The sequence below is a fragment of the Schistosoma mansoni genome, chromosome 1, assembly GCF_000237925.1.
Source record: "Schistosoma mansoni strain Puerto Rico chromosome 1, complete genome".
NCBI lineage: Eukaryota > Metazoa > Platyhelminthes > Trematoda > Strigeidida > Schistosomatidae > Schistosoma > Schistosoma mansoni.
In genome coordinates this window covers 55,137,412-55,163,154 of record NC_031495.1, presented here as the reverse complement: position 1 = coordinate 55,163,154, position 25,743 = coordinate 55,137,412, and the positions used below count along the sequence as shown (strand labels likewise).

The following is a 25,743-nucleotide window of genomic DNA, read 5'->3' as shown; positions in this document are numbered from 1 at the left end:
ACCCTATCAGCTTTTGTAATACAAAATATATTACGACTTATTTAATTGTGTTTTGATTCAATTTTAAGATATTATTCTCTACATTTTATTTACTAAATCTTATCTGTAAAAATCATTCAACATATGTTCAAATACCTGAGTGTATTTTATATCAATATCCCTTTTTTTATGGTTGCAAATGGTTAAAATCACCCACGTAAATGTCACAGTTACTTGATTCATTTATTATTATTATTATTATTATTATTATTATTATTTCATTTTATTATGTAATCAGTTTTATAAACAATTATATTGATAACATACTACTAATAATGCTATACTGTTGACAGTGTTTGAAATCAATTCTAATACTATCATTCATTTCAATATTTATGATCATGTTATTTTTTCATCTTTAATCAACCATAAACAGATTTATATATATGTATATCTTTCATAATACTTAAGATTCATAATAAACTACTTTTAATTTGAATGTTTACATGAATTACAAATTGTTTATATTGTAGACGTTTTTTCTGGAAGTTTCATGTAAAAAGAGAGGAATTAGGGAATTTCAATAAATTGTTGAAACATATGTCTGTTAAGCTTTAGAGAAGAATGTAATAAAAACTTTCTATTTCATATTCTTTCTTTAAGTATTTACTGAAACATCAAAAGACCTACAATCATGAATATGTGTTGTTTTATAGATTGTCACAGTTATTGAATATTGTTCATTTAAACTATAGAATATCTGTTACAATATCTGTTACCTTGGACAGTTTGAATTTCTAAACAAAAACAATATTTTCTTTACCTTGTAAATTAATGTATATTGTTTTTTCACTTATTACTTGAACTTATCAGGCAATCTGCTTATAATACAAAACAATCTACATTTCAATAGATCATTATATGTGTGTGTGGTAGTAATAAATAGAGTCGTATAGATATATGCCAGGTGAAACGTTGAATTTACTTCAAATTCATTCGCCTGAGATTTTACAAATATATTATTCCTATTTAATGTCTTACATCAACTCGGCGCCCAAATACTTTGAAACTATTCGCTCTAATTTAGACGAAAGTTTATATATAAGACTGCGTCACAAGGCAAGCCTTCACATTGAATCCTGAATACCAAAGGAGAAGAGGAAGACCAAAGAACACATTACACCAAGAAATATATATATATATATATATATATATATATATATATATATATATATAACATCAATGGGAAGATTCAAATAAACAACACAAAATAAAAATAGTTGATTATTAGATCATTTACAAGGTAAGTGAAAATATTTTCAAATATCAGAAGAACCTATTCAGTAAATCAAATTAAATACACATGAACGATAATTGTCTACCAAAAGAAATACGATAAACCTGTTGATTAATTGTTCAGTTATTAATTATAAAAATTTGGTTATGTAAAGATCTAACGACTGAATAGGAATGCTGGTTAAGATATTACGTAATTGGGAGAGATATTCATTCATCTGGTGAATATGAGGAAGATGATAATTAACTGTTGTAACAATAGCTAATTAATAATCATGAGGAAACGATGAGAGAGTAATAATAATAAATTAATGAATAAGTAAAATAAAGATATAAATTCTCCGAAAATAGATACACAGATATATTCACTTTAGGAACACATCTAAATAACAATAATATTACTAAATATTGAAAACTGATTATTTATTTATTTTTTTAAAATTATTATTAGCTTTATTCAATATTATATTTTTGGTACAATATAGAATTCTCAGCACAAAGTACTTCAATAAGTTTCGGTTTCTTTTTTCTTCGTCCTTCCTGACGATAAATATTGAGTGGTCGCCAGTTAGAAGTTAGCAGCCCAGTCAATCGACATCTGGATAATGTACATTCTTCTCGCTGCATATTGCCAGCAACCACGATATCTCTGATTAGGTCTTCTGTAACCTTTACAGCGAAAGGTCTTACACTTTTCAGAAACGCACGAAATTAGATAACTTGTTGAAATATCTAGATGACAGGAACAGGTAGCCCAGATGTTTAAACAGGCCGCCATGTAAAAAAAATAAATTTATAAACACATGTACACATGTATTTACGCATCGAAGTAAAGTTAATTGATTTAAACCAACATATTACTGTTAAAGACAAATATGCTGTACTTCAACAATTCCCTGTTATTTTCTTCACACTCTGATATCAGTAACATAACTATCACAGAAATAAGGCGGTGGCTGGTTGTAGTCAATAGGAAACGCTGGGAATAGTTTTCGTGTTATTTGGCAGTCATCATCAGCGTGTATCGGTAATCTCAATAGAACTGATACTCTCTGGTAGATTCTATCTCGTGTTACTTAGTTTCACAGTCAGAGACAATACCACTCAGCTATCCGGGCAGCAACTGACCTTCTGTAGGAATGAGATGTATTTACAATTGATAGATCGCTGGGTAACGCCCAATGTCATGTGCTGAACAGTGGCAAGTACCATAAGGCCAAGGTCAAGAGTTTTCGGTCGGCAACCAAAATTAGTGATCACTTAGCAACTTACTTGATAGAATTCGATCTTCTCTGAGAAAAACATGACACACGACATAAAGAACTACAATTTTTTTGCGAATTCTATCTAAAATGTATCCTTTTCATAATGCATAAAATTCATTAATTTTTCATAGCCTTAAGACCTTCTACTGAAATAACCTATTTTAAAATCAACATTTATCCATCGCTTCATGGATGAACGGATAACTCCGCCTGTAGCTCCTACGGGGCCTACTGCCGGCCTCAAGCCCGGGTAAAGGAGGAGGGTTGGGCATGGGGTTAGTGACCCCATCCCGTAAAAAACCAACTCGCTAAAAAACGCTAACCAGAAAAAATTATTCAAACTATTATTCATGGATGGATAACATAAATTACTCAATAAAAAGTTAATTAACTTTCATATTAAAAACTAAAAGTCGATTACATGATAATCACACTGTTACTTTAATCTTAATCAGCCAAAAAAAAAGAAAAAAAATTACTATTCATTTCGATTGTGTTTTCGAGTTGAAGTGAAACACTAAAAACAAAAAAAAAACAAAATTACGGTAGAATAAAATTAAATCTAAAAAAATTATGCAATTTAAAAAGAAAAAAAAATAAAATCATTCAGTAATGAATGGAAAAGAAAAAAAATAGTTATTCAAATTAAAAAGTACATACTTACTTATGCCTGTTACTCCCAATGGCCGCCGACCAACATTCTCCAAGCCACTCTGTCCCGGGCCTTCCTTTCTAGTTCTATCCAATTTTTGTTCATTCTTCTCATCCCTGTCTCCATTTCTCGGCGTAATGTGTTCTTCAAATTAAAACGTAAACAAATAAATTACATTTATCAGTTATTCAATCTTATATAAAGCATTAGAAAACACAAGAAATTACATCATTTTCTTTCTAGAACTATTACAAATGCAATGAAATTTAATTTATTGTCATGGTAAAACATCTCTGTCATGATGCAGATGATATTTGTAGCTAATAACGCTTAAAAAAATTAGTTTTTTTAAGATACTGACTTAGTCTGATTTATCAGAAGGGGGTTTTGTGGAGATTTTAGAAACTTTTTCCTTTGTATATTTGAGATCATGAGTCAATTGATTTGTAGAAACAATGGTAATGATAAAAGTTTAAATGTGATCTCTTATAGATCTACAACACATTTTCTTTTGTTACATAACCTTACCTTTTATTGGAAAGAAAACTTATCAACCCTGTAGATAATTGATGTCATTACAAAGCTAACAGTTTGCGACTAATTAAAGTGCTTAACGTCAGACACTATTATCTTTTTGAAAATATTTAAAAGCCTGATTTTACGAAATAGCTATTTTGATTTGCTCTGTAGTCCCTAGCGAATACTGGGCATCCAATGTTGTACGTGAGTAGCTTCCGGGACGTGGTTTGTGCTAGTGGTGGTGTGGTTTTCGGCAGCATCAAGTTGTGGATGGTCCTCAACCGTCTTCCCATGAGGATCTCTGCGGGGGACTTCTGCTCCGGCAGCGTGTCGTTGGGGGTCGTTCTGTAGGCGAATAAAAAATTCTGCAGTGTTTCCACTGGCGTCCTCTCCCTTTTGACTTAATCAGAGCCCTCTTGAACGTATCCATGAACCTTTCCGCTTGCCCGTTCGATTGTGGGTGATAAGGTGGGGCGCGAAGATGCCTGATGGATGGGCGTTTGCAGAACTCTTGGAACTGCGCCGAGGTGAACTGCGAACCATTGTCGGATACAATCACTTCCGGTAATCCGTTCCGTGCGAACAATTCAGTCAAATGTTTCAGAGTCTGGGTGGTCGTTGGTGGAGTGACGGGAACAATCTCCGGCCATTTCGAGAAGGCGTCGACCACGACAAGATAAGTGGTTCCGTTGACAGGACCGGCAAAGTCGACATGTATCCTAGACCAGGGATGCTCAGGCTGTGGCCATGGAACCGGCGGCACCTCCGCATTGGACTTTGCAGCTTGTTGACACTGAACGCATTTGTTTACTAGATCCACGATATGCTGGTTCATGAGGGGCCAGTAAGCATAGCTTCTGGCGATGGATTTCATACGCTTTATGCCTGGATGACCAATGTGGAATTGCTTCAGCACCCTCGGTCGTAGGGATTCTGGCACCACCACTCTATCTCCAAACATCAAGCATTCATTTACAATACATAATGAGTCACGACGATAGTAAAGCTGCTTCATGTCACCGTCAAGTTCAGTTGATGGCCAGCCATTGGTGACGTAGTTCATCGTTTTCTTAATGATAGGGCCGTTTCTGGAAGCAGTTTGTATCTCAGATTCTGAGACTGGCAAGGCACGAACAGCAGTTGTCAGGTAGCATTGCGCGTGGTCTTCTGTCGAAAGAGAAGCAATAACGGCATCTTCATCGGTCGTAGGGTGTTCGCTGATGAGTCGTGACAATGCGTCTGCCTGACCAAAATGTTGGGTGCGTCGATACTGAATGTCAAAATCGTAACCCAAGAGGATCAAGGCCCATCGTTGGAGACGGTTTGCAGAGTGGGCCGGGACGCCAGACTTCGAACCAAAAATTGCAAGGAGAGGCTTGTGATCAGTTAGGAGAGTAAATCTCCGACCATAAAGAAACTTGTGAAAACGACGCACTGCGAAGATTAGGGCAAGAACCTCCTTCTCATTCTGGCCATACTTCTTTTCTGCTGGGGTTAATGTTCGCGATGCATACATGATGGCTTTCTCTGTCGCGTCAGGGAACTGGTGTGAAATGACAGCACCGAGCCCAAAGGCTGAAGCGTCTGCGGCCACAATGATTGGCAAAGACGGGTCGTAGTGCGTTAATAGTAGTTCTGAGCTAATAATTGTCTTTAGCTTACAAAAGGCGTTTTCACACTCCTTTGTCCAGTTCCAGCTGGTATCCTTATTCAGAAGATAATTCAGTGGGGCGCGTATGTCATGCATCGATGAAACGAAGGCTGAGTAATAACTAACCAATCCCAGGAATGATCGTAGAGCAGAGATGTTGGTAGGAGTGGACATGGTTTTTATAGCTCGAATGTTCTCGGGACCTGGTCTGCGACCTGCAGCATCGAAGATGAACCCCAAATACTTTACGGACCGTAATAAAAACTGGCATTTCTCAGGTCGTAATCGGAACCCGTTTTCACTGATGCGTTTCTGTACCAATGTCGTTCATTCGTGTAGCTGTTCTAACGTTGCCGCAACAATTAGAATGTCGTCAAGGTAAGCCGCGACTCCCGGGATGCCAGATAAGATAGTGTCCATTAATTGTTGGAAAATAGATGGTGCAGTCTTGACACCGAATGGTAAACGGTTGTACTGAAATAACCCACGGTGAGTGTTGATAGTAAGTAGCTCCCTCGATGCTTCGTCTACTTCAACTTGCAAATAAGCATCAGCAAGATCCAGTTTTGCGAAGAATTTTTCCCCATTCAGCATCGTGAACAAATCTGCAGGAACTGGTAAGGGATAGTGATGTTATTCAAGGGCTGCATTTAGACCTGTAGAAAAATCAGCACATATTCGTATGGTGCCGTTTGCCTTCTTGATGACCACTATCGGTGCTGCCCAGGTGGAGTAAGAAACGATAGTAATTACTCCTTGTTGTTGGAGGCGGTTTAATTCTTCATCTACTGTAGGTAACGTCGCATAAGGCACGGGTCTTTTGGGACGAAAGACAGGATTAGCTCCAGGTTTCAAACGAAGCGTTGCTTTTATGGTAGAACACTGTCCTAAACCAGGTTGGAAAATCGATGAAAACTGCGCCATTAGCTTCCTGATATACGATTCAGTGTCATGGGGTTGTGATACCACGTGGCATATGGTATTTAGTGGGACATCAGCCAATTTCAGTTGATCGAACCAGTCTAAACCAAGTAAATTTAGATCAGCTGTAGTTATATGACATACCCCGGTAAACGATGAATCCCGGAAGGTTACTCTACATTCCAATTGTCCTGATAAGTGCAGGAAAATACCACATGCTGTACGAGGTTTTTGTGTTGTTGTTGCCATACGTGGTCTGCCCATTTTAATCCAAGATTTTTGTTAAAGAATCGTCAGGTCTGATGCTGTGTCTATTTGCAATCTAAATGGATGCCCGTTAATATTAATGGTAATAAACTTTCTCTCACCTGGGGTTGAGTTCTGACAGGTTGCTACAAGACTCAAAGAATTTGTGCACGGCTTGGGAGCAGACTTTCTAGTACTTCTGGGGCGATTCGGCTTCTTATTTTGGCGAAATCCATCTTTGTGGCCCACAGCTTTACACTTCCTGAAACGATGTTGTTTATACGGGCAGCTTCGAACATAATACCATGCACCACAGTGCCAGCATGGAGCCGGAGGATTCGTCTTTGCTTGTTGGACTGAGTTAGAGTGAGATGAACTAGGTATAGCTGGGGCGGATTTAACAGGTTTCGTTGGTTGTTGGACTACATGTACTTCAGGGCGATCAGAAACACCACGTTGAACCATAGTAGTGTCATGCTGCAGATTAATTAGACGTTGATATTCGTTTGCAATATCATTAAGAGTCAGCTTAGGGTCTTGATCCAATCGACTGAGCAACCGTGTTCTAATGTCACTGAACTTTTGCGATTGGAGGCTGCAGATGAGAATGAGGGCTTTGAACTGATCTTCAGTTAGCGACTTCAACCGAAAGCGTTCGCATTCGCGGTTGACAATGCCCACATGCGTCAGAAAATCGGTGTCTTCGTTCATAGTCAGCTTCAAACATCGGTAGCGTGTGTTGAACAGTGAGGAATTATCTCCGAACTGTTGGCTCAATGACTGGACAGTGTCTGAGAATGAGCGATCGCGTGGATCTAGAGGCAGAATCAGGTTACAATATTTATCAAGTTCACTAGGACCCAGCTTTCGAAGCAGCAAACGGACTTTCCAAGCATCATCTTGATTGGCAAAATCAAATCTGAATAAATCTTCATAATGCCGAAACCACATATCAAACGTAACATTAGATTCAGGATCGTAATGAAATTCAGAAATGCTGCTGGCAATACCATCGACTGAAGGTGCAGTAGTGGTAGAATTAGAACTGCTTGGTTGGCTATTGGTCGTAATTTTTGTTTCTGTTAGCATCTGGATAAGTTTCATCTGCTGTTCGAGCAATAATTCCACTTTTTCAGGATCCATGTTTCCAAACCACCGTCGCCAATTGTTATACTTGTGGCCGAGTGGATGACTTGCTAATGTGTGGCTTGATGAGACCGCCAATTAGGGAGCAGCGAATTATCGGTTGGAACAGTGACACGAAAACCGTACGAGCAGACTAGAGTGCTAACCGGTCCTGCGATCTGCCTAGCCCAGCCAGTTAAGTCCAAAACACCAATAACAGCCTCAGTGGTATGAATCATTGTATTTCAAATATACTGAGTTTATATACCAAACAAACAGACCATATCGATCCATAAAATAGATAATAACATTTGTACAATATTTAGCCGAATGTGGCTGTGAATAGTAATCAATAAACTGATGATAACTCAAGGATCGTATAATAATAGTTCAAAGGTCAAAATAAAGTTAGTGATAAGAGGAAACGAATATGATTAGGTTAATTACAATAGGAAATATACATATTATATTGACCAATAAATAGTCCTCAAAAGTTACCATTCGTAATTCTCTTCGGGATACAACAATTTGTGAACTCTTCAGAAATATATTCACACAACTACAAACATGAATGAATTAATGTTACATGGGTTTTTCAAGGAACATATCACTGAATTTCTCATTTGGTTCGTAAAAATCTTAGCACTTCAAATTCATCCAGTTTATGACAATATATGATGTTCTCACTGAGTAACTCCTTCAATCTGAAATTCAGAATGCATAATATGATTGATTCCGCTTCTCTTTCGTTAACCATCTTCCTAAAGCGCAATATGTCTTGACTTGTCAGTTCACTTTTTCAGCTCTTTAAACCTAGTTTATGGTTAATTTCATAAGACTCTTAGTGGATACATATTATGCCACCAGCTCGTATATAATATAATTGGGGTCATTTAGTTTATGGATTGACAAGTGTAATGATATTGAAAATCATGTTAACCTTGTCCACTTAGCTGGAAAATTGTTTTAGGACTTAATACAGCAGCCTTCCTACTTACTCTTTGTTACTTTAAACGAAAGCAGCAATTCTGAAACATTCTTTCCTAATTTAAACAACGAAATTACGAAGAGTTCATATGATAATTATAGATTTTGTTAGCGTCTTTTTTTATTTCTTAAGAGATACTCTTCGCTATCACCAACCTATCCTAATCATTTGAAGATGGCTAAGTTATTCTAATAAAAATTAATAAAACAGCGAAGTAATTGCTCTTTGTAAATCTAGAAAAAGAATAAGCTTCATTTACTGATAAAGCGGTATACGAAAAAATAACTTTTGATTAGCAAATTCAAAGTATAAACCAATAACAATATCATGTCATCACCAGTGTACAAATCCCATTCTGACCATCTATTACTAATACACTATAAATACTAAGAGTATGAAGATAGAACGATAATCGGAGAGATTTAACTTTGTTCAATTCTTTTTTATATACACTGAAACAAAGATGATTAGTTGAAATTTTAATCTTTATGATATTTTGAGTTGAGTTGTTAACTACTCTATCACGTCATTACAAAACCATGCGATTCAGTCGTTCTTTCAGTTTGAAATTAGAATAACAACTAACTGTAATGTGAAAATAATTTAATTAGTAAAATAACTTTCTGTTTTTTTATTCAATAAAAGAATATTTATAATGTTGGTGCTATTTTCCTCAGATTTGCCATAACTCCATTAGGTATTGGTTCATACTGCATTAAAATAACTTCCACCAACCATTGATGTACACAAAATATATCCAGAACCTCCTTGTAAATCAGTCCTCATGAAATGGATGATGGTTATTATTTTTTTAAAAAATATGTTACATATAAACCAATTACTATCACTCTGTTGTTAAAAGCCAATCAAAATACAGAATCAAGGTTGCTGTATTACCTTACTTGTAACTGGCTAATTTTAGTTTATTCACTTAATGTCCTCAACCAAAATAAAGGTCGGATTAAGTTGTTTATTTACTTATTTTGAACCACATACTTTTGGAGATTAGATATTGCATATTTATTGATATTTTAATAAAAACTTATCACTATTACACTAACTCATGAACAAGAATCCAGATAATACTTCTAATCAAATGGAAGCAGACTTACATCTTCTTGAGTCCCAACATCCTGAACTCAGTGAGATTGCCAAAAGTTTGGCTCAGATTGCATTACATATGAAATCGCCTGTTATAGAAAATGCAACAAATAATAATGAAACACAAAGTTCATTAACTACTAATGATACATTATATCGTAATTTTATGCATTTACAACTTCAAGATCCTAAAATTCAAAATTTATTGCTAGAAAAACAAAAACAATCACAAATTCAGAATAGTACAAGTAATAACACTATAAAAAATTTAATGGAGACTATTCTATTGAATTCACAAAGCATGCATAAGTCTCCAAGTCAAGTAGATGAAACCTTTAGTGGAACAACAACTTCTAGAAGTGGTAAGAAAGTAGTATTATAACTTACAATTTATAAAAAAAATCAAACCTGCCTGTCCACGTTTCATAATTTGTAATGTTTTATCAGAAAATTATGATAGTTAGCAGTGATTGGAGTCGTTTTATGTGCAATTGTAAGGTTATAATAGATGATAAGTAAATAGTGTTACATTTTTTGGCTACCTTTTTTTATACCACAGTTATCACTGTATCGGTAATGTCTTCAGTAAAACAAATTTATTATCACAATGGGGATTTGTGGAGATTGTAGTTGGTTTAATAGTTGGATTCATTAGTCGACCTAAGCTAGACTACCATTGAGAACCCATAAGCACTGGACGCCGTTACATCCTGGGTCCAATTCCCGAGTGTGGGATCGTGCATGAGGACCTACGAGGAGTCCCATAGCAGAACGATAAAGTCATCCAGTGCTTCTAAGTTTTCAATGGTGGTTTGGCTTAGATTGGCTCATGAATTCAACAATTAAAGTAAATTTATACTTTGGAGACAACTGAATCTATGAAATTAAACAAATTACATTAAGTTCAGAAATTACAACCTTTGATTCAAAAGTCTTCCGTGGAAACTAGGCTACACTTTCATCAACGTATCAGACAGTCCATATCTTCATCTCAAAATTGAGGTAAGCTAAGAAAATCCATGCACCAGATTTTACCTATACGGTTAAAATTAAAATTAGAGGCATTTGAATTTAGTATTGGCTTCGAGTGTGAAAAATTAGGAATAATAGAAGGGGTAGTAAAAATAACAAAACTTTACATATATTAATGTACTGTTTACAGTTTATATTTGAATATATATTGATCATGTGTACATGAACAGGTGCTACATCTAGACAAAGTAGAATAAAGCCTTTCCAATTATCTGTATAAATCACTAATCAAGTGATCATTAAAGAATAAAAAGGTAAAATTAAAATTTGAAAATGGTGTTTATCATCGATATGATTGACTGCACAAGTTAGTGTCTGTCTAGACTCAGTATCTTGACAGATAACGCCCTGGGCTTTTTAGAAGAAAGGTATCTGTTTTGTGTCCTAGATTGCACATAAGCACTCAGATATAGGCACATTCAGGTGATGACCCCGGAATAGACATACCTAAAAGGAACTCGTCAGTTTCAGTCTCTAATATTAATAGAAGATTTAAACTATTATAAAACATGACTGAATAAATTGTCAAGAAGATAAAAGGAAAAGAAAAAAATAGTTGCTATAAGTCCAATTGTAATTTCGAAGATTTAATAACCACTATATTTTCTATTTTTAATAACTGTGTATATATGAAGATCACAGAAATTTCATAAATATCTCATAAACAACGATAAGAACAAATTGTCTTTGTGTACATCCCTTTGTGTTCATGTATTTCCGACAATATGGATTCGGTGAATTTTGTCTTTTCAACCTAATTGCTATGGATTCTACTTTCAAAAAACAAACAATTAACAGCTTCTAATGTTCCTATACATGATTCTCTATTTCTAAAATACCAGTGTAGAACATTCAGGATTCATTATATCTTTTAACTTGCATTGACATTATAAAATTGATAATCATTGGTTCCCTAAAAAAAGATTATGATCATTTTACTTTTCTATAATCTATTTTTGACTTGTTTTGTAAGCAAAATATTTTACAAAATCTAATAAAGTATCATACATAGGTAATTAATTCTAAGGGTAATTTTTCAAAACTTCATGGGATATCAACTAGATAAATATCCATATATATATTATTCAAATATCAAGCAAATTATTAGTAATTTTAAAAGTTGAGATCATGAGTCAATTGAAGGTAGACCACCATGGAAAACCTGGAAGCATTGGACAACCGTTTCGTCCTATTGTGGGACTCCTCAGTAGTGCGCATCCACGATCCCGCCTCACGAGATTCAAACCCAGGATATATCAGTCTCGTGAGCAAGCGCTTAACATCTAGACCATTGAGCCGTCATCCAACCGTGCTTCCAGGTTTTTCATGGTGATCTGGCCTCAATTGACCCATGATCTCAACTATTAAAATTACTATAATATCCACAAAAACTCCTTCTAAAGTTATTAATAATTAAATTATTTTGACTTCACGTTTTTCCTTTTTTTTAATATAAAATGGAATTAAAATTTATCTTTATTTCAAAAAAAATAATTTCATGGGAATTTTTATTTATTGCATGAATTTTTTCAAAAAATTATCTCCAGCGGATTGAATATTGATTATCAATTAAAAATGTGTTTACTATTTGTCATATTTCACTCTTAACCATTAAACTATAGAATAAAGGGTCCAGAGTGAGCAGTTCTATTTTGGACTCCATAGCTGGATTTACTTGAGTCTCAGAGATGACGTTTAATCCGGGACTCAAACTCAGTGTCATTAGCTTCAAAGGTCATCGTGTCCTCCTCTTACCTATTGAGTTCAGTTAGTTACTAGCTTTTATAACTAGATGAAGTTTATTCCACTTATATAGCTTGTTCGGTGCACATATGGCAAGAGAGACTGATCAATCGCAGTCCAAAACATCAACTGGAAGATTCAAACAACCAATATAAATAAATGAATATAATGGATGCTTGTGTTTAGACATGAACCATTAGAACTTTTAAATCTTAATAATAACAATTTGACATTCTGGTAACCAGATTATTTGTATTATTTAACTGTTTTGGCGTCGTTTGGTACCCAACATATTGACTCAAAACATTTTTCTTATCAAATATTTACTTTCTAAGGTAGGCATAATCAGAATTCAATCCCCCTAAAACCAGTAAATATTATTAACAAAAATATCAAGATAAAATCTTTGTGTTTTGTATAGTACACTACCGCAGTTTTCGTAGGAGTTATAATCACATTTGTCATTCCTTACAATGCTGTTTATCACAGTATTAACATTTCATTTATGAAAGTCTTAACCCATCTATATACAACTCTTGTTGGTAGGATTAGTTCAACATCATTTAGATTACATAACATTCAAAGTTTAGCATTCTGATGATGCAGTCTTTCATTTAGATCAAGAACAGATTTTTTTCTTTATTGCTTTAGCATACCAAAGTTAAACATACAAGCTTACGAAGTACATAAACTATTATGTATGTTCATTTGCATTTTCGTAAACTTAAGGTGTGACAACAAATAATCCTATACATAAGTAGCTACTTAGTAGAAATTTAGACTAACACAGAACTTGCATATCCGAAATAATCTTGGTAACTGAAATTTAAATAATTCTAATGTTTCTTTCAGCAATTTGTCTAATATTGACAAATATTCATATAACGCATAATTTACTTTAATCATGGTGATTCATTGAATCACATCAAAAATGATTTATGAGAAATTTCAAATAAAAACTTCTAGTAGAAGTAAGTCAATGTAGGTTAAAGTAACAGGATTTATCATTTGAGAAATTCCTAAAATATTTGTAAAATAATAAAGACTCTCATACACGGAGTTTTTTTCAATCAGACAACTTGAATATAACAATATCCAAGTTTATTATTAGAATGGCGGTTTGTGAGGATTATAGTAATTTTAATAGTTGAATTCATGAGCCAATCTAAGATAGACCACTATTGAAAAACTAAAAGCACTGGATGACTATTTCGTTCTAGTATGGGACCTTCAGCAGTGCGTATCCACGATACCGCATGTGGGACTCGAACTCAGGACCTTCGGTTTCGCGCGTGAATGATTAACCTCGAGACCCCTTCGCCAGCATCCAACAATATTAATGTTTAACTTCATGAATCCCGATATTAAAATACCCAAGTTTACTAAAAAAGAAATGTTGATTTTCCTTTAATTACATAGTCATCATATTTCTAGTGTAATATCATTGTGTACAGTATGAAATTTTACAAATAACCTAATAAGAAAAACAAAACTCAGTCTATGGATTTCAACTATAATATTAAAACTTTTTAATGGTACAATACAACATAGACAAATTAATCATTTTTTAAATAGTCAGATATCAAGTTCACTGAAATGGTAGAATATGAGAATGGTAAGTTTTGTTTCACTAAGGATTAGGTTGTAGGAAACTCAAACTAATTACTGATTTTTCATTGATATATCAATCAGATTTATAGATAAAGGAAGTGAAAAACAAAAGTAATTTCACACTTCAACATTCTCATGTAAACTGTGTAATGTGTTGAAAATCAGTCAATATAATTTTCTAAAGTAATTGAAATTACTAACATTCAGAATAGCAGATATAATTTTTATTGTACTCATAAGTCTTATTGAATAGTTTGACAAAAGAAAGCTTGTCCGGCCTAAGGTTGTTGTTAAAATCAAACGTAAAATGTGGCTCAAGTTTGTGGTTTTAAACTAAAACTTTTAACTTGTCAACTAATGAAGAGATCGTAAATAATACATATCCGTTAATACGACCATGACAAACGAACATTTTTCGGCACTTAAAAAACTACTTAGTATTAATGACCCGTTCATTTTAGTGTAGAATGGGAGATAAAACCGTGTATACATATGCACAAATGATTGCTGTACAAATGTCGTCATCATCAATAAACTGTGACACTAAAAGGCAAATGTATGCTTTCGATCTTAATTCAAACACGTCGAGTTTCTCACAGCTATATACATTGATTAAGTCCCTGTAACCAAGCCCAAAACACCGAGTCAAAAGCTCAAACCTTGTGAAGACCAGGGTTTAAAATGTTTATTATACTACAATAAGTAGCAGTCAACCAATAAGTGAACGCAAAATTTCTGAAAACTGCTAAAGACCGCACGTTTATTAGACAATGGGACATGATAGGCAATAACAGTCTTTTCTATGGAACTAACTCAATCATTAACCAATCAGTTTCTAAATTAAACGGAAAAAAATTAAAGTAACAAAAATAGAACAACAAAACTAAAAACACCATGATCGTATCAAAATATTTTCAGAATATTCAAGATCTAAAAAATAATAGAATTGTTATTAACTTTTGATTAACAGAATAATCAAAGATTTTAGTTTAAGTATACAAACTACTAGTATTCAGTAGTACTTGTTAAATATTGGCTTCATTAGGTATTTCCTAGACTTCTAGTGAGAAGCAATGACCAGTAGAGTTCAACCAGGTCTGTTGTGAGATATCAACTCACTGAAGACAATGGTGAATGGTTGCTCAATTTCGTAGATTGGTTGAAGTTAGACATTAACACCGTTGGATGACGGCCGGCTCAGTGGTCTTGTGGTTAAGCGCTCGCGCGCGAGACTGATGGATCCTGGGTTTTAATTTCATGTTATAATAATAATAATAATAATATTGAACATTACAACTATTGAATTTCAATAAAAATGTTGAAATATTATACATATATTAACGTTATTATACAATGAGTTCCATGGTTTAAATTAAGTTATTCTCATTTTATGTACTTTATAAGTCATGTGAGAAAATGTTTCTCGAATGATTGTATTATTGAAATAATCTTGTTGTTTACATTTGATAAACTCCAGTTAACATTTATAGAAATGTAATCCATTCAATAAAATTGTATAATTAATACTATCCGATTTGCATTTAGAAAAACAAACAAATAAACAAACACACACACATTTGAATAAAAAAAAACTTGACACAATTAACTATGTTTACATTAAAATGATCTATGAATTGTAATGAATAATGTATAAATATCATGCGTCTAATAAAATGAATTGATGTATAAAGCCAAAATGAATAGACGACAATGGATCTTTACATTTGTAAACTATTAATTATTGATGTCAGTCGAAATTATACAGTTACGTTTCACTTTTTCTATTACATATTAGAATTTCATTGTATACACTTAATATTAGATGAATCAATAAATATGAGTGAATAATTGAATAATGCATGCATCACTATCACCTTCCATGATATTCATCTCATAATTGAAATGGTTGAACTTCAATTGTTATAGTTTCACTGGTAATTCTTCTCTTAGTCATACATTAGAGACTAGTTTCACTGATATTAAAGGAATATAGTCAGCCTATATAGCAAAATTATTTGCAACCGACAATATTAATTAGTGAATAACAACTCAATGGTTTAGATTTAGAGCATTCAATAAAATCTCTAAACATCCTGGGTTCAACGACTAACAAGGTTGAACATCTGAGAGCACTACACTAAGAAAATAGTTGTGAAGTGCTGTCCGATTTTTATTTTCTATTAAAATTATATTCGCTACAAGTTGAACAGTCTTCATAAGCTAGAAAACATATACCTGTGATAAGCGGAAATATTTTCCACGTTAAAAGTATCTACATTATTCACTTTTTAATGAAATATACCTCCATGTTAGAGCGAGAAATGAGAAAATTTTACCGATATATGTGAACAAACTTTTAGGAGTCAAAAAATACTCTATGATTTCAGATCTATTTTCTAAACGGAGGAAATATCGATCAAAAAGTTTATTCCAATTATGATAACGTTTCTTAAAGTTTTGTCAAATGAATTTAACTTGAACTGAGCATACAAAAAACTAATAAGTCTTGTTAATATGCAATTCACCGTTAACATTATGCATATCCAACAAATAAATGAAACAAATTATCATATATCAAAAGATCTGGTCTACTCATGTAAAATTTAGAGATCATAATATTTAATATAAACACTTAAATTAGATCAGAACAAAATTTGATCACTTATATAAGTTGCATAAACTGTTGACATTTGACTGTAATAGTGAAATATAGTATGATAGTTTTCAATGAATTTAAAACTAAATTCAAATAAATTCACGATGTTGTTTATTTGTATCTTCCCATGGTTGTTTAGGACTGCCATTGATCAGTCTCCTGTTGGCTTATGTGCATTCTATGCGGATTACCTCGATATTGCCCTTATTTACATCAACTCTGAGATGCAGGTACATTCAACTGACGAATCCTAAATAGGACGAAACGCGCGTCCTGGATTCCACTGTTAGCCACTATCTATCTTTGCCTAAATTCAAATAGTTTTGATTATTTAAAATGTTTATATTAAACAGTAATAATTCATGGATATATATTGAATTTTTCATATAAACATAATTTTGAAGGTTTATCGAAATTATATAGAGCAACTATCAAAATAGGCGTTAATATTAAATAAATATTTATGTAAATATAAATATGTTCCATTTCATAGCAGATCTACTTGACAATAGTAAACAGTCCATCAATTTAACAATTGAGTTATCTTTTCATAGGTAAATTTTCAATGAGGCATTATTGGCTAAATAGACAATCACACGGAAAATGGCTTGATTCAGAATACTTCATTAATTATGCAATGACTATGCAATGATGCACCATAAATTTCAGTTATAACATTGATTCATAGGTCGGTAACAGTATAAGAAAACAACTTTGAAAATGACATATAAATAATCTCATTTAAAGGGTGACAAAAATGACTTTTGGCTAAATGATAATATATCAATAGGCATAAAAACTTTTGGGTAGATTAAGTGGATCAGGTGTCAATTAATTTGATTTCTTACTCAAATGGTTGGTGTTATAAACATTCATTCATGAAAAAATATTTTAATTTAAACATTGTGCAACATTAAATATGATATTTATAGTGGTATAGGAAACTGAAAAAAACCCATCGTACAACAAATGCTAATTTTCAACTATGCTCATGTATCTCTATGTTTTACACAATAAAAATGTTCCATAGTGAATTCCATTGTGCGTGTATATTCACACGTTCGAAATTAAACAAAAACTAACTTATTTGATGATATTTCCTATACATATACACATTGTTTAGGTCATTGATTAAGGAAGGGGATAATCAGATTACTATCAAACATTCATTATTACATCATTCAACTCACACATGCACACACAATACTCACGTTTTTAATACCATCACAATAAATTTAGTTATCTCCACAATCCTGCATCACCTTATTCATCTCATCCAGATAACACACATTAATTTCCATCACTCTCTCAAACCCACTCTTCATAACCTCACAATCAATTCTGACCACCAAACACATAAACACCAGTATACATTGACAGTCTTAAGGACAATACCTTACTTACTTACTTACTTGCTTACGCATGCTATCCCCAATGGGGCATAGGCCGCAGACCATCATTCTCCGACCCACTCTGCCTTGGGTCTTCCTTTCTAGTTCTATCCCGTTGTTGTTCATTCTTCTCATATCTGTCTCCATTTCATAGCGTAATGTGTGCATTGATCTTCCTCTTTTCCTTTGGCCTTGAGGATCCCATATGAAGGCTTGCCTTGTGACGCAGTTGGGTGCTTTCCTCAATGTGTGTACTATCCATTTCCAGTGCTTCTTCCTGGTTTCTTCCTCCACTGAAATCTGGTTTGTTCACTCGAGGAAAATACCCAATAAACTAATTTCAGGTATTGATCAACATGATAATAACTATTCTACTTAATTCAATATCACATTTCGGTTAATATGCAATATAATTTAAGTGTAAACAAATAAAATTGTAAAGTCTATGTGAATTCCAGTTTATTTACACTCAATACAAATTACAAATTCAATTAGATGAGATTTCATTCAATGTAACTCAATCCTGTATATTGTGTGATGCTACATCCACTCTCAATCAAGTGAATATAGATAGTTGATTGTGTCCATTATGAATGTGAGTGTGTGTGTGGAAGTGGGAGTGTTTATGAGTGATTTCATAATCTGTATAATTTGTATGGGCGAATGTCGTTTATGGTATTTGACCGAATTAATTTCCGTATTGTGTGGTTGAGAAATTATTTGTAAATTCATATGATGATTTGTTAACTGTGTTGAATTTTGAGTGGGGAAGGATATTTGTATCAGCATTCTTGCAGAAAGAATTTCAACACGTATAGTCTGTGTGTAGTTTTTGGGCAATTCAGTATAGATTTATATGTGGAGAATTTAATCAATCGATTGTGTCTCAGTTCTCATTCTTTCTGTCAAAATTATCATTTTGTTTAGATTCTTGATAACTTTCTAACCACCTAGTAGTAGTAAACTGTCCAATGATATAAATCAAGGTGAGTGGAGATAATTTCTTTTAAGATTACAATAGACAGTTTCTTTTTATTTTAATTTTATTTCTCTCATATGTATTCTATAAAATATTTATCATAATCTAATCATAATCTCGCGCGCGAGACTGATGGGTCCTGGGTTCGAATCTCGTGAGGTGAGATCGTGGATGCGCACTGCTGAGGAGTCCCATGATAGGATGAAATGGCCGTCCAGTAATTTCAGGTTTTCCATAGTGGTCTAGCTTCAATTGACTTATGATTTCAACTACATAACAAATTACTAAAATCTCCGCAAAAAAACCCTTTTGATATTGAATATTTCTCAATTTTATTTTATAAGGTTTTCAATATACGCTTTAGCATTCCTATTTTTCAAATAAATGAGTTTGTTTTAGTTGCTTCATTCAAAGACGTTACATGAAATATATTCTTATATAACGTTACTAGGATAATGATTTCTATTTCATAGTTCTATCAATTTTCAACATTTATGAATAGGTCAAATGAAATATTCTTTTGTACTTTGAAATCATGTTTTTCTAAAACTTTGACTAATGATAAGAACGACTAATTTTAATGAAGGAATGTTCAAAGAATTCGATAAAAGATTCAGATACATGTAATTTGCTAGATCAACATAAAATGATTTTATATAGTTGAAATCATGAGTCAGTTGAAGCTAGACCACCATGGAAAACCTAGAAGCACTGGACGGCCATTTCATCCTGTTGTGGGATGCCTCAGTAGTGCGCATCCACGATCCCACTTCACGAGATTCAAACCTAGTACATATCAGTCTCGCGCGAGCACTTTACCGAAAAAAAGATTTATTCAAATAACACAGATTTCAGTTTAACTAAACACTAATAATATGATAGTGAAATAGTGTATTTCAAATTTGGTTCTCACTAATTTTTTTACAAATAATTAAAAGGTTACTAATCCTCTTTTTTTAAGGAAATTATGTAAAGTGCACAATTGGTGAATCAATTCTAAATGTTCATACATTAGTTCTTTTTCTAATAAATGACAAATTCATGTGACCTATTCCATTCTACAATCTAGAGTTATTTGAATAATATTAAGTATAGAAGTGATAAATTTATTCTCATGATCTAGTCAATTTATATATTTTTTGTAAAATAATCATACCAATAAATTAAATCAAACTGTGAACTTTTAATATAACGGTGTTATAATATGTTCACATTTGACCATGTGATTGGTTTTTATCGGGTGTTAAGTTATATTTGCAAAAATGGCAACAGTTATTCTAAATTTCTTTGTTAATATCCCTTAACAGTTAATTCTTCTAGTGATTGACTGGATTATAAAGACTTAGACATCTGAGGGGAAGCACGGAATACAATGGACATCTCAGAATCAATTAGAAGGTTTGGAATTCACAGATAAGCTAGCCCTCCTATCACATACACAAGAACAAATGCAGACGAAGATAACTAATGTATCAGCAGCCTCTGGATCAGTAGGCCTCAACATACACAAAGGAAAAAGCAAGATTCTCAAATGCGACACGGAGAACATCAAGTCAATCACACTTGATAACGAATCTCCGGGAGATGTGGAAGCATTACCGTACCTGGGAAGTATCACTGATGAACAAGGAGGATGGGATGCCGATATAAAGGCGAGAATTGGCAAAGCAAGGACCGCATTTCTAATTTCAATACGAACGTCAAGACAGTTAGTTCCACTGTATGGAGCAAAAACTTGGAGAACTACTACAACCATCGTAAAGAACGTACAAGTATTTATAAACACTTGTTTACGCAAAATGCTGAACGTTCGCTGGCCGGATACTATCAGCAACAGCGTTTTATGGGAGAGGACAAACCAGCTTCGAGCTGAAGAGGAAATTACGAAAAGATGTTGGAAGTGGATTGGACATACATTGAGGAAATCACCAAACTGCATCACTAGGCAAGCCCTAACTTGGAATTCGGAAGGGAAGCTGGAAAGAGGGAGGCCAAAGAACACATTACGCCGGGAGTTTGGAGGAGATATGAAAAGGGTGAATGTTAACCGGAAGGAACTGGAAAAGATTTCCCAGGACAGAGTTGGATGGAGAATGCTTGTGGGCGGTGTATGCTCCTCCACGAGGGGTAACAGGCGTACGTATGTAAGTAAGTACTAAACAGTTAAGAAAAGAAAATGGAAACATTTTCATCAGTATTAAATGAATAAGTCACTTTGTGATGTTAATTTTATTTTCAGAATGTATTGAGTCTTTATAAACATTTAGAGAATGATAATCGGCTTTCAGACAAAAATTAATTTCTAAACTACTACGGTTTACTAGATCCTTTTTTCTATTTTATTTAGTCTTTAGAACATTCAAACAATAGACATATAAATCATTTTAAACATTTAACTTTGGAGTGATTTTAAAATTTTCTGACGTTTCATTACTTAATTTAATCCGCTTCTTCAATGAATAAATACATAGACAAATTTAGTTAACTCAAGTTTAAAAGAATAAAGCAAAAAAAAATTTTAGTACAATCAAGAAAGACAAGTTTGAATAAGTCACTGTTATGTTACTTCCGTCAAATAGATTTTTGTTACATATGCTTGTTCATTTTTGCATATATTAATAGGTGTGAAGAATGTGATTTTTGAAGTGTGAAAATTTAGAGTTCAATTTGAATATATTACAAGGCTAAGAGATATGAACAGAATTAGGTATGTTAGCTTGAATAAACAGTCTAAGTTGGATAAATGTGAGGGCTTCTTTTTTATTGCCGGGATTAGTATTTAGCAATATGAGGAAAGCCTCAGCTATTCGCCTTCCTTTGTAGCTTTATAAAATTATGTCACTTTTTTAAAAAATTAACCATCTAACTAATTTTCATTTTATTAGAAATAATAAAGTCAAACTTTGGTAATGACATCTATCGAGTGGTTCCATAAACGTTTGTTAAGATCTTACGCAATATTTTCTTTTCTCGAATCTAAAAATACAACTGTTTAAGTTAACTACTATATCAGTCCTCCTTTATCGTTTGGAATCTTTTCGTGCTACAATATCCATAATAGTGTAGTGACCTATATTGTAGATCGGTTGTAAGAAAATTTGTCATGCTGCTTACTGGACAAACCGTGGTATCACGACAATTTGGAGACGGTTAACAAAATGTGCACTCACGAGAGGGAAACAGTTCTTTGAAGATATTCTTTATTTATTTTACAAACATTTATCAAACAGGGAAAATTTTGATAGTCCTCTATCTCTATGAACTTGAAGTCCTGATAACTTAGGTTGGCACAGTTGGCTGAACACAGATTAGTGACCAGTGCTATGTTTGTATAACCTCTTTTAGTGCTGGTCGAATCCTATCGATCAAGTTGCAATATGATCGTTCGCTTGAGCAACTCAATATTCTATACACTGTGTTAGAGTGTTAGTTAGTTAGAGACAGTCACTACTCAGGGGTCAGTCAGTTGTAAACATCTCAGTCTTATAGAAGGTTAGTTTATTAAAGATTCCCATTGTGAAAACTAGAACAACACATGTAAGCGAACAATTGTTTTCAATTAGATCGTCATTAGGCTTTACTCTAATATACATGAATATTCATACGAAAATGTTAGACCAATCAAGGCTATTTGAGTCAATGATCACAATGAAATAGAATACGTCACCAAGCATAATATTTAAAAATACAAGTTAGTACAAGGTTGGTTGTCACATTGACGTCTTAAGCAATGAAGCCAGGTGACATGGAATCGAATCCATAAAGGATCATAAGTTCCCTCAAAATTACAGGTGTACCGTGCTAACAAGTGCCAAACAGCATAAAATTTAAGTCCAATCTATCTTGTTGATTAACTTTAATCACTTAATCTCTCAACCAGGTTATATCAAGATACCTTTTCCTGGGAAATTAGTGAGGAACGTTTTTTCAGTCATGGAGATATTAGATGTGAAATCTTAATAATTTGAATAAAAACAATAGATATCATTTCGAAGATCTTGAAGAAATTTGAAATAAAATGGACAACATCCAACTTTTTCATTCAGTACACATTCATTGCATAAGAAACTTTTTAAACTCAAAATGCTTTAATATATCAAAGGAAAAGTTGGATCATCTGTATTCATCACAATCTTTTTGATAGAAAAACTTGTTACAAGTGACAATATAAAATCCAATTTCTAACTATTTAATGCTAACTTGTTAAAACCACCATCAAAGGTGACCTGAATCTAATTGATCATCCTAAATCTTACGTGTATTTGAGTTTACAGAAACCATTTCTATTACGTGCTTAGTGTTTGATATTTGTGTTTTAAATAATTAAAATCCTTCATTGTGATCTTATTTAAACGCCCATAGTTCTTACATTTCAACAAAACTAATATTAATAGTAGTCTCTTGATAAATTTTAAATTTCCAAATATTATTTTCTCCCAGACAACTAAACCTGTTAATCTATACTATTCAGTATGTTCATAGTGAAATCGGAATTAGAAAATCATTTTTTAATACCGGATTTTTTATAATGCTGTATGCTGGATTGACCAGATCGTTGCCTGATCGAAACAATTAGAACTTATTATAAATACTGTTTACAAACATTGTAATATATCTTATATGTAATCTCAACAGTGGGATTATCCTGGATGTTATTTTATTATTTATAGTAAGTCATACATTCTGTTCTAACATAAGAAAACAAAACATGAAACTCGTTATGATAGAAGTCGGTTAAAACAAGAATTATAAAAATCAAATTCACTTGGTATTGTTTGTTTGAATCTTCCAACTGACGTTTATGACTGCAATTGATCAGTCACTTATTGGCATATGTTCATACTGTGCGTATTGCCTCGATATAGCCTTATTTCGCAAGCATTATAAGCAAAGATGGATAGTGACTAGCAGTGAAATCCAGAACGCGCGTTTCGTCCTATTTGGGACCCGTCAGCTGGATGTACCTGCATCTCAGAGTTTTTTTCTCAAAATGAACTCAGCAATAAACAACAACAGAAAATATTCATATTCTTTTGTTAAGGAAAATATTAAGTTTCCCTGCTAAAAAATATCTTACATAAGGATCCAAACATGTTTTTTTTGTTTCACACTATGAAATCTATGAGAAAACATATTAATCATGCCTCAAAAAGAAAAAAACTCTTATTAAATTCTCTTATTTGAAAGCGTGAGTCAATTGAAGCTAGACCACTAGGGAAAACCTGGAAGCATTGGACGCAACGTCAGAAAATGCAGTTCCGTGGTATCCAGTGATCAACGACTGATTCATACGCCATTTGTTCCTTCAGGATCCTTCAATTGACTCACGCTTTCAACTATGAAAATACTAAATCTCCACAAAAACCCCCCTTCTTATAAAATTCATCGTATATGGATTGAATATGTTAATTTGTTTTTTTTTAAACTAATCGGCTTAAGTAATAATCATTTATGTTTTATTTAATTTCACCTCAATAATATGTTTTGCTTTAGTGTAAAAACATAAAATATTGATTTGTTCTGCTCAAATATAAATAAAAGGCATGAACACATTTTGATCATGTATAAATCAATGAAACAATCTCTGAGTTAGATTCAATACTGTATTTATGTCAATATAAGATATAACATTCTGTGAAATAAACGGATCCAATTTATTGTAGTATGTTTCATACAAAAAGAAATAGTTTTTTTTCAATTTTACCGCATAAATGACGTAATAAAATAAACAGAATTTCCTAGACGATAAAGAAATGTCTAGTTACGTAGTGGCCAACTGACTGATTAAAAATAATAGTCGATAAGAAAGAACAGTTAATTAGATAAACAATATTAGGAAACATTAAGTAATCATACGAAATATCAGTCAGTTATCATTTATGATCAGATTTTTATTTGTTTTACTACAGTTTTGTAGCTAAATGGAATTAGGATTTAAACGAGACTATAATTTTGTGACATAAAGAATCGGAACTGAAACACAATTGGTTGATTAAATTCTTCACATATAAACCTATACTGAATTGCCCGAAAACTACACACAGACTGTGGTGTGGTCTACTTATATCCATATAAGTAGTATATGGTGTTGGTCAGACATAGAATGTATTTTACCAGAAGACCGATGTGCAAAGAACTGAAATGAAGCGCAATCGTTTGGAAAATGCATGAGCAATGAAATTAGAGAAGAAACAGAGAAGATTGAAACAATTGGTTGTTAATTTGCAAATTGACTGTTCATTGTTTGGTTATCAGAATTTACTGAGATAGTCTGTAATTTTTGCTTAAATACATTCGATTGTCCCCAACCAGTGTTTTGTTCACTACAAGACTATATGTTTTGAAATGCTTCCTGCAAAAATACTGATTCAAATATCCTGTTCGCACTCAAAATTTAACACAGTTAACAAATCATTTCTCAACCACACAATACGGAAATTCATTCAGTCAAATGCCGTAAACAACATATACTCATACAAATTATACGGATGATGAGATCTCACACACACACACTCACACTCATAATGGACACAATCAATTATCTATATTCACTTGATTAAGAGAGGATGTAGCATCATACAATATACA

At 33.1% G+C, this 25,743-nt stretch overlaps 1 protein-coding gene across 1 annotated transcript in view; it reads left to right on the top strand.

Moving 5' to 3' along the window:
• Positions 1-9,705: 9,705 nt before the first annotated feature.
• Smp_156480 (hypothetical protein) overlaps positions 9,706-25,743 on the top strand; it is a gene marked incomplete at both ends in the record, with an annotated part of 53,416 nt that continues 37,378 nt past the window's right edge. Inside the window, one exon of the mRNA XM_018794905.1 lies at positions 9,706-10,105. Within this exon, the coding sequence (XP_018649271.1) occupies positions 9,706-10,105 (400 nt within the window). The remainder of the gene's footprint in view (positions 10,106-25,743) is intronic.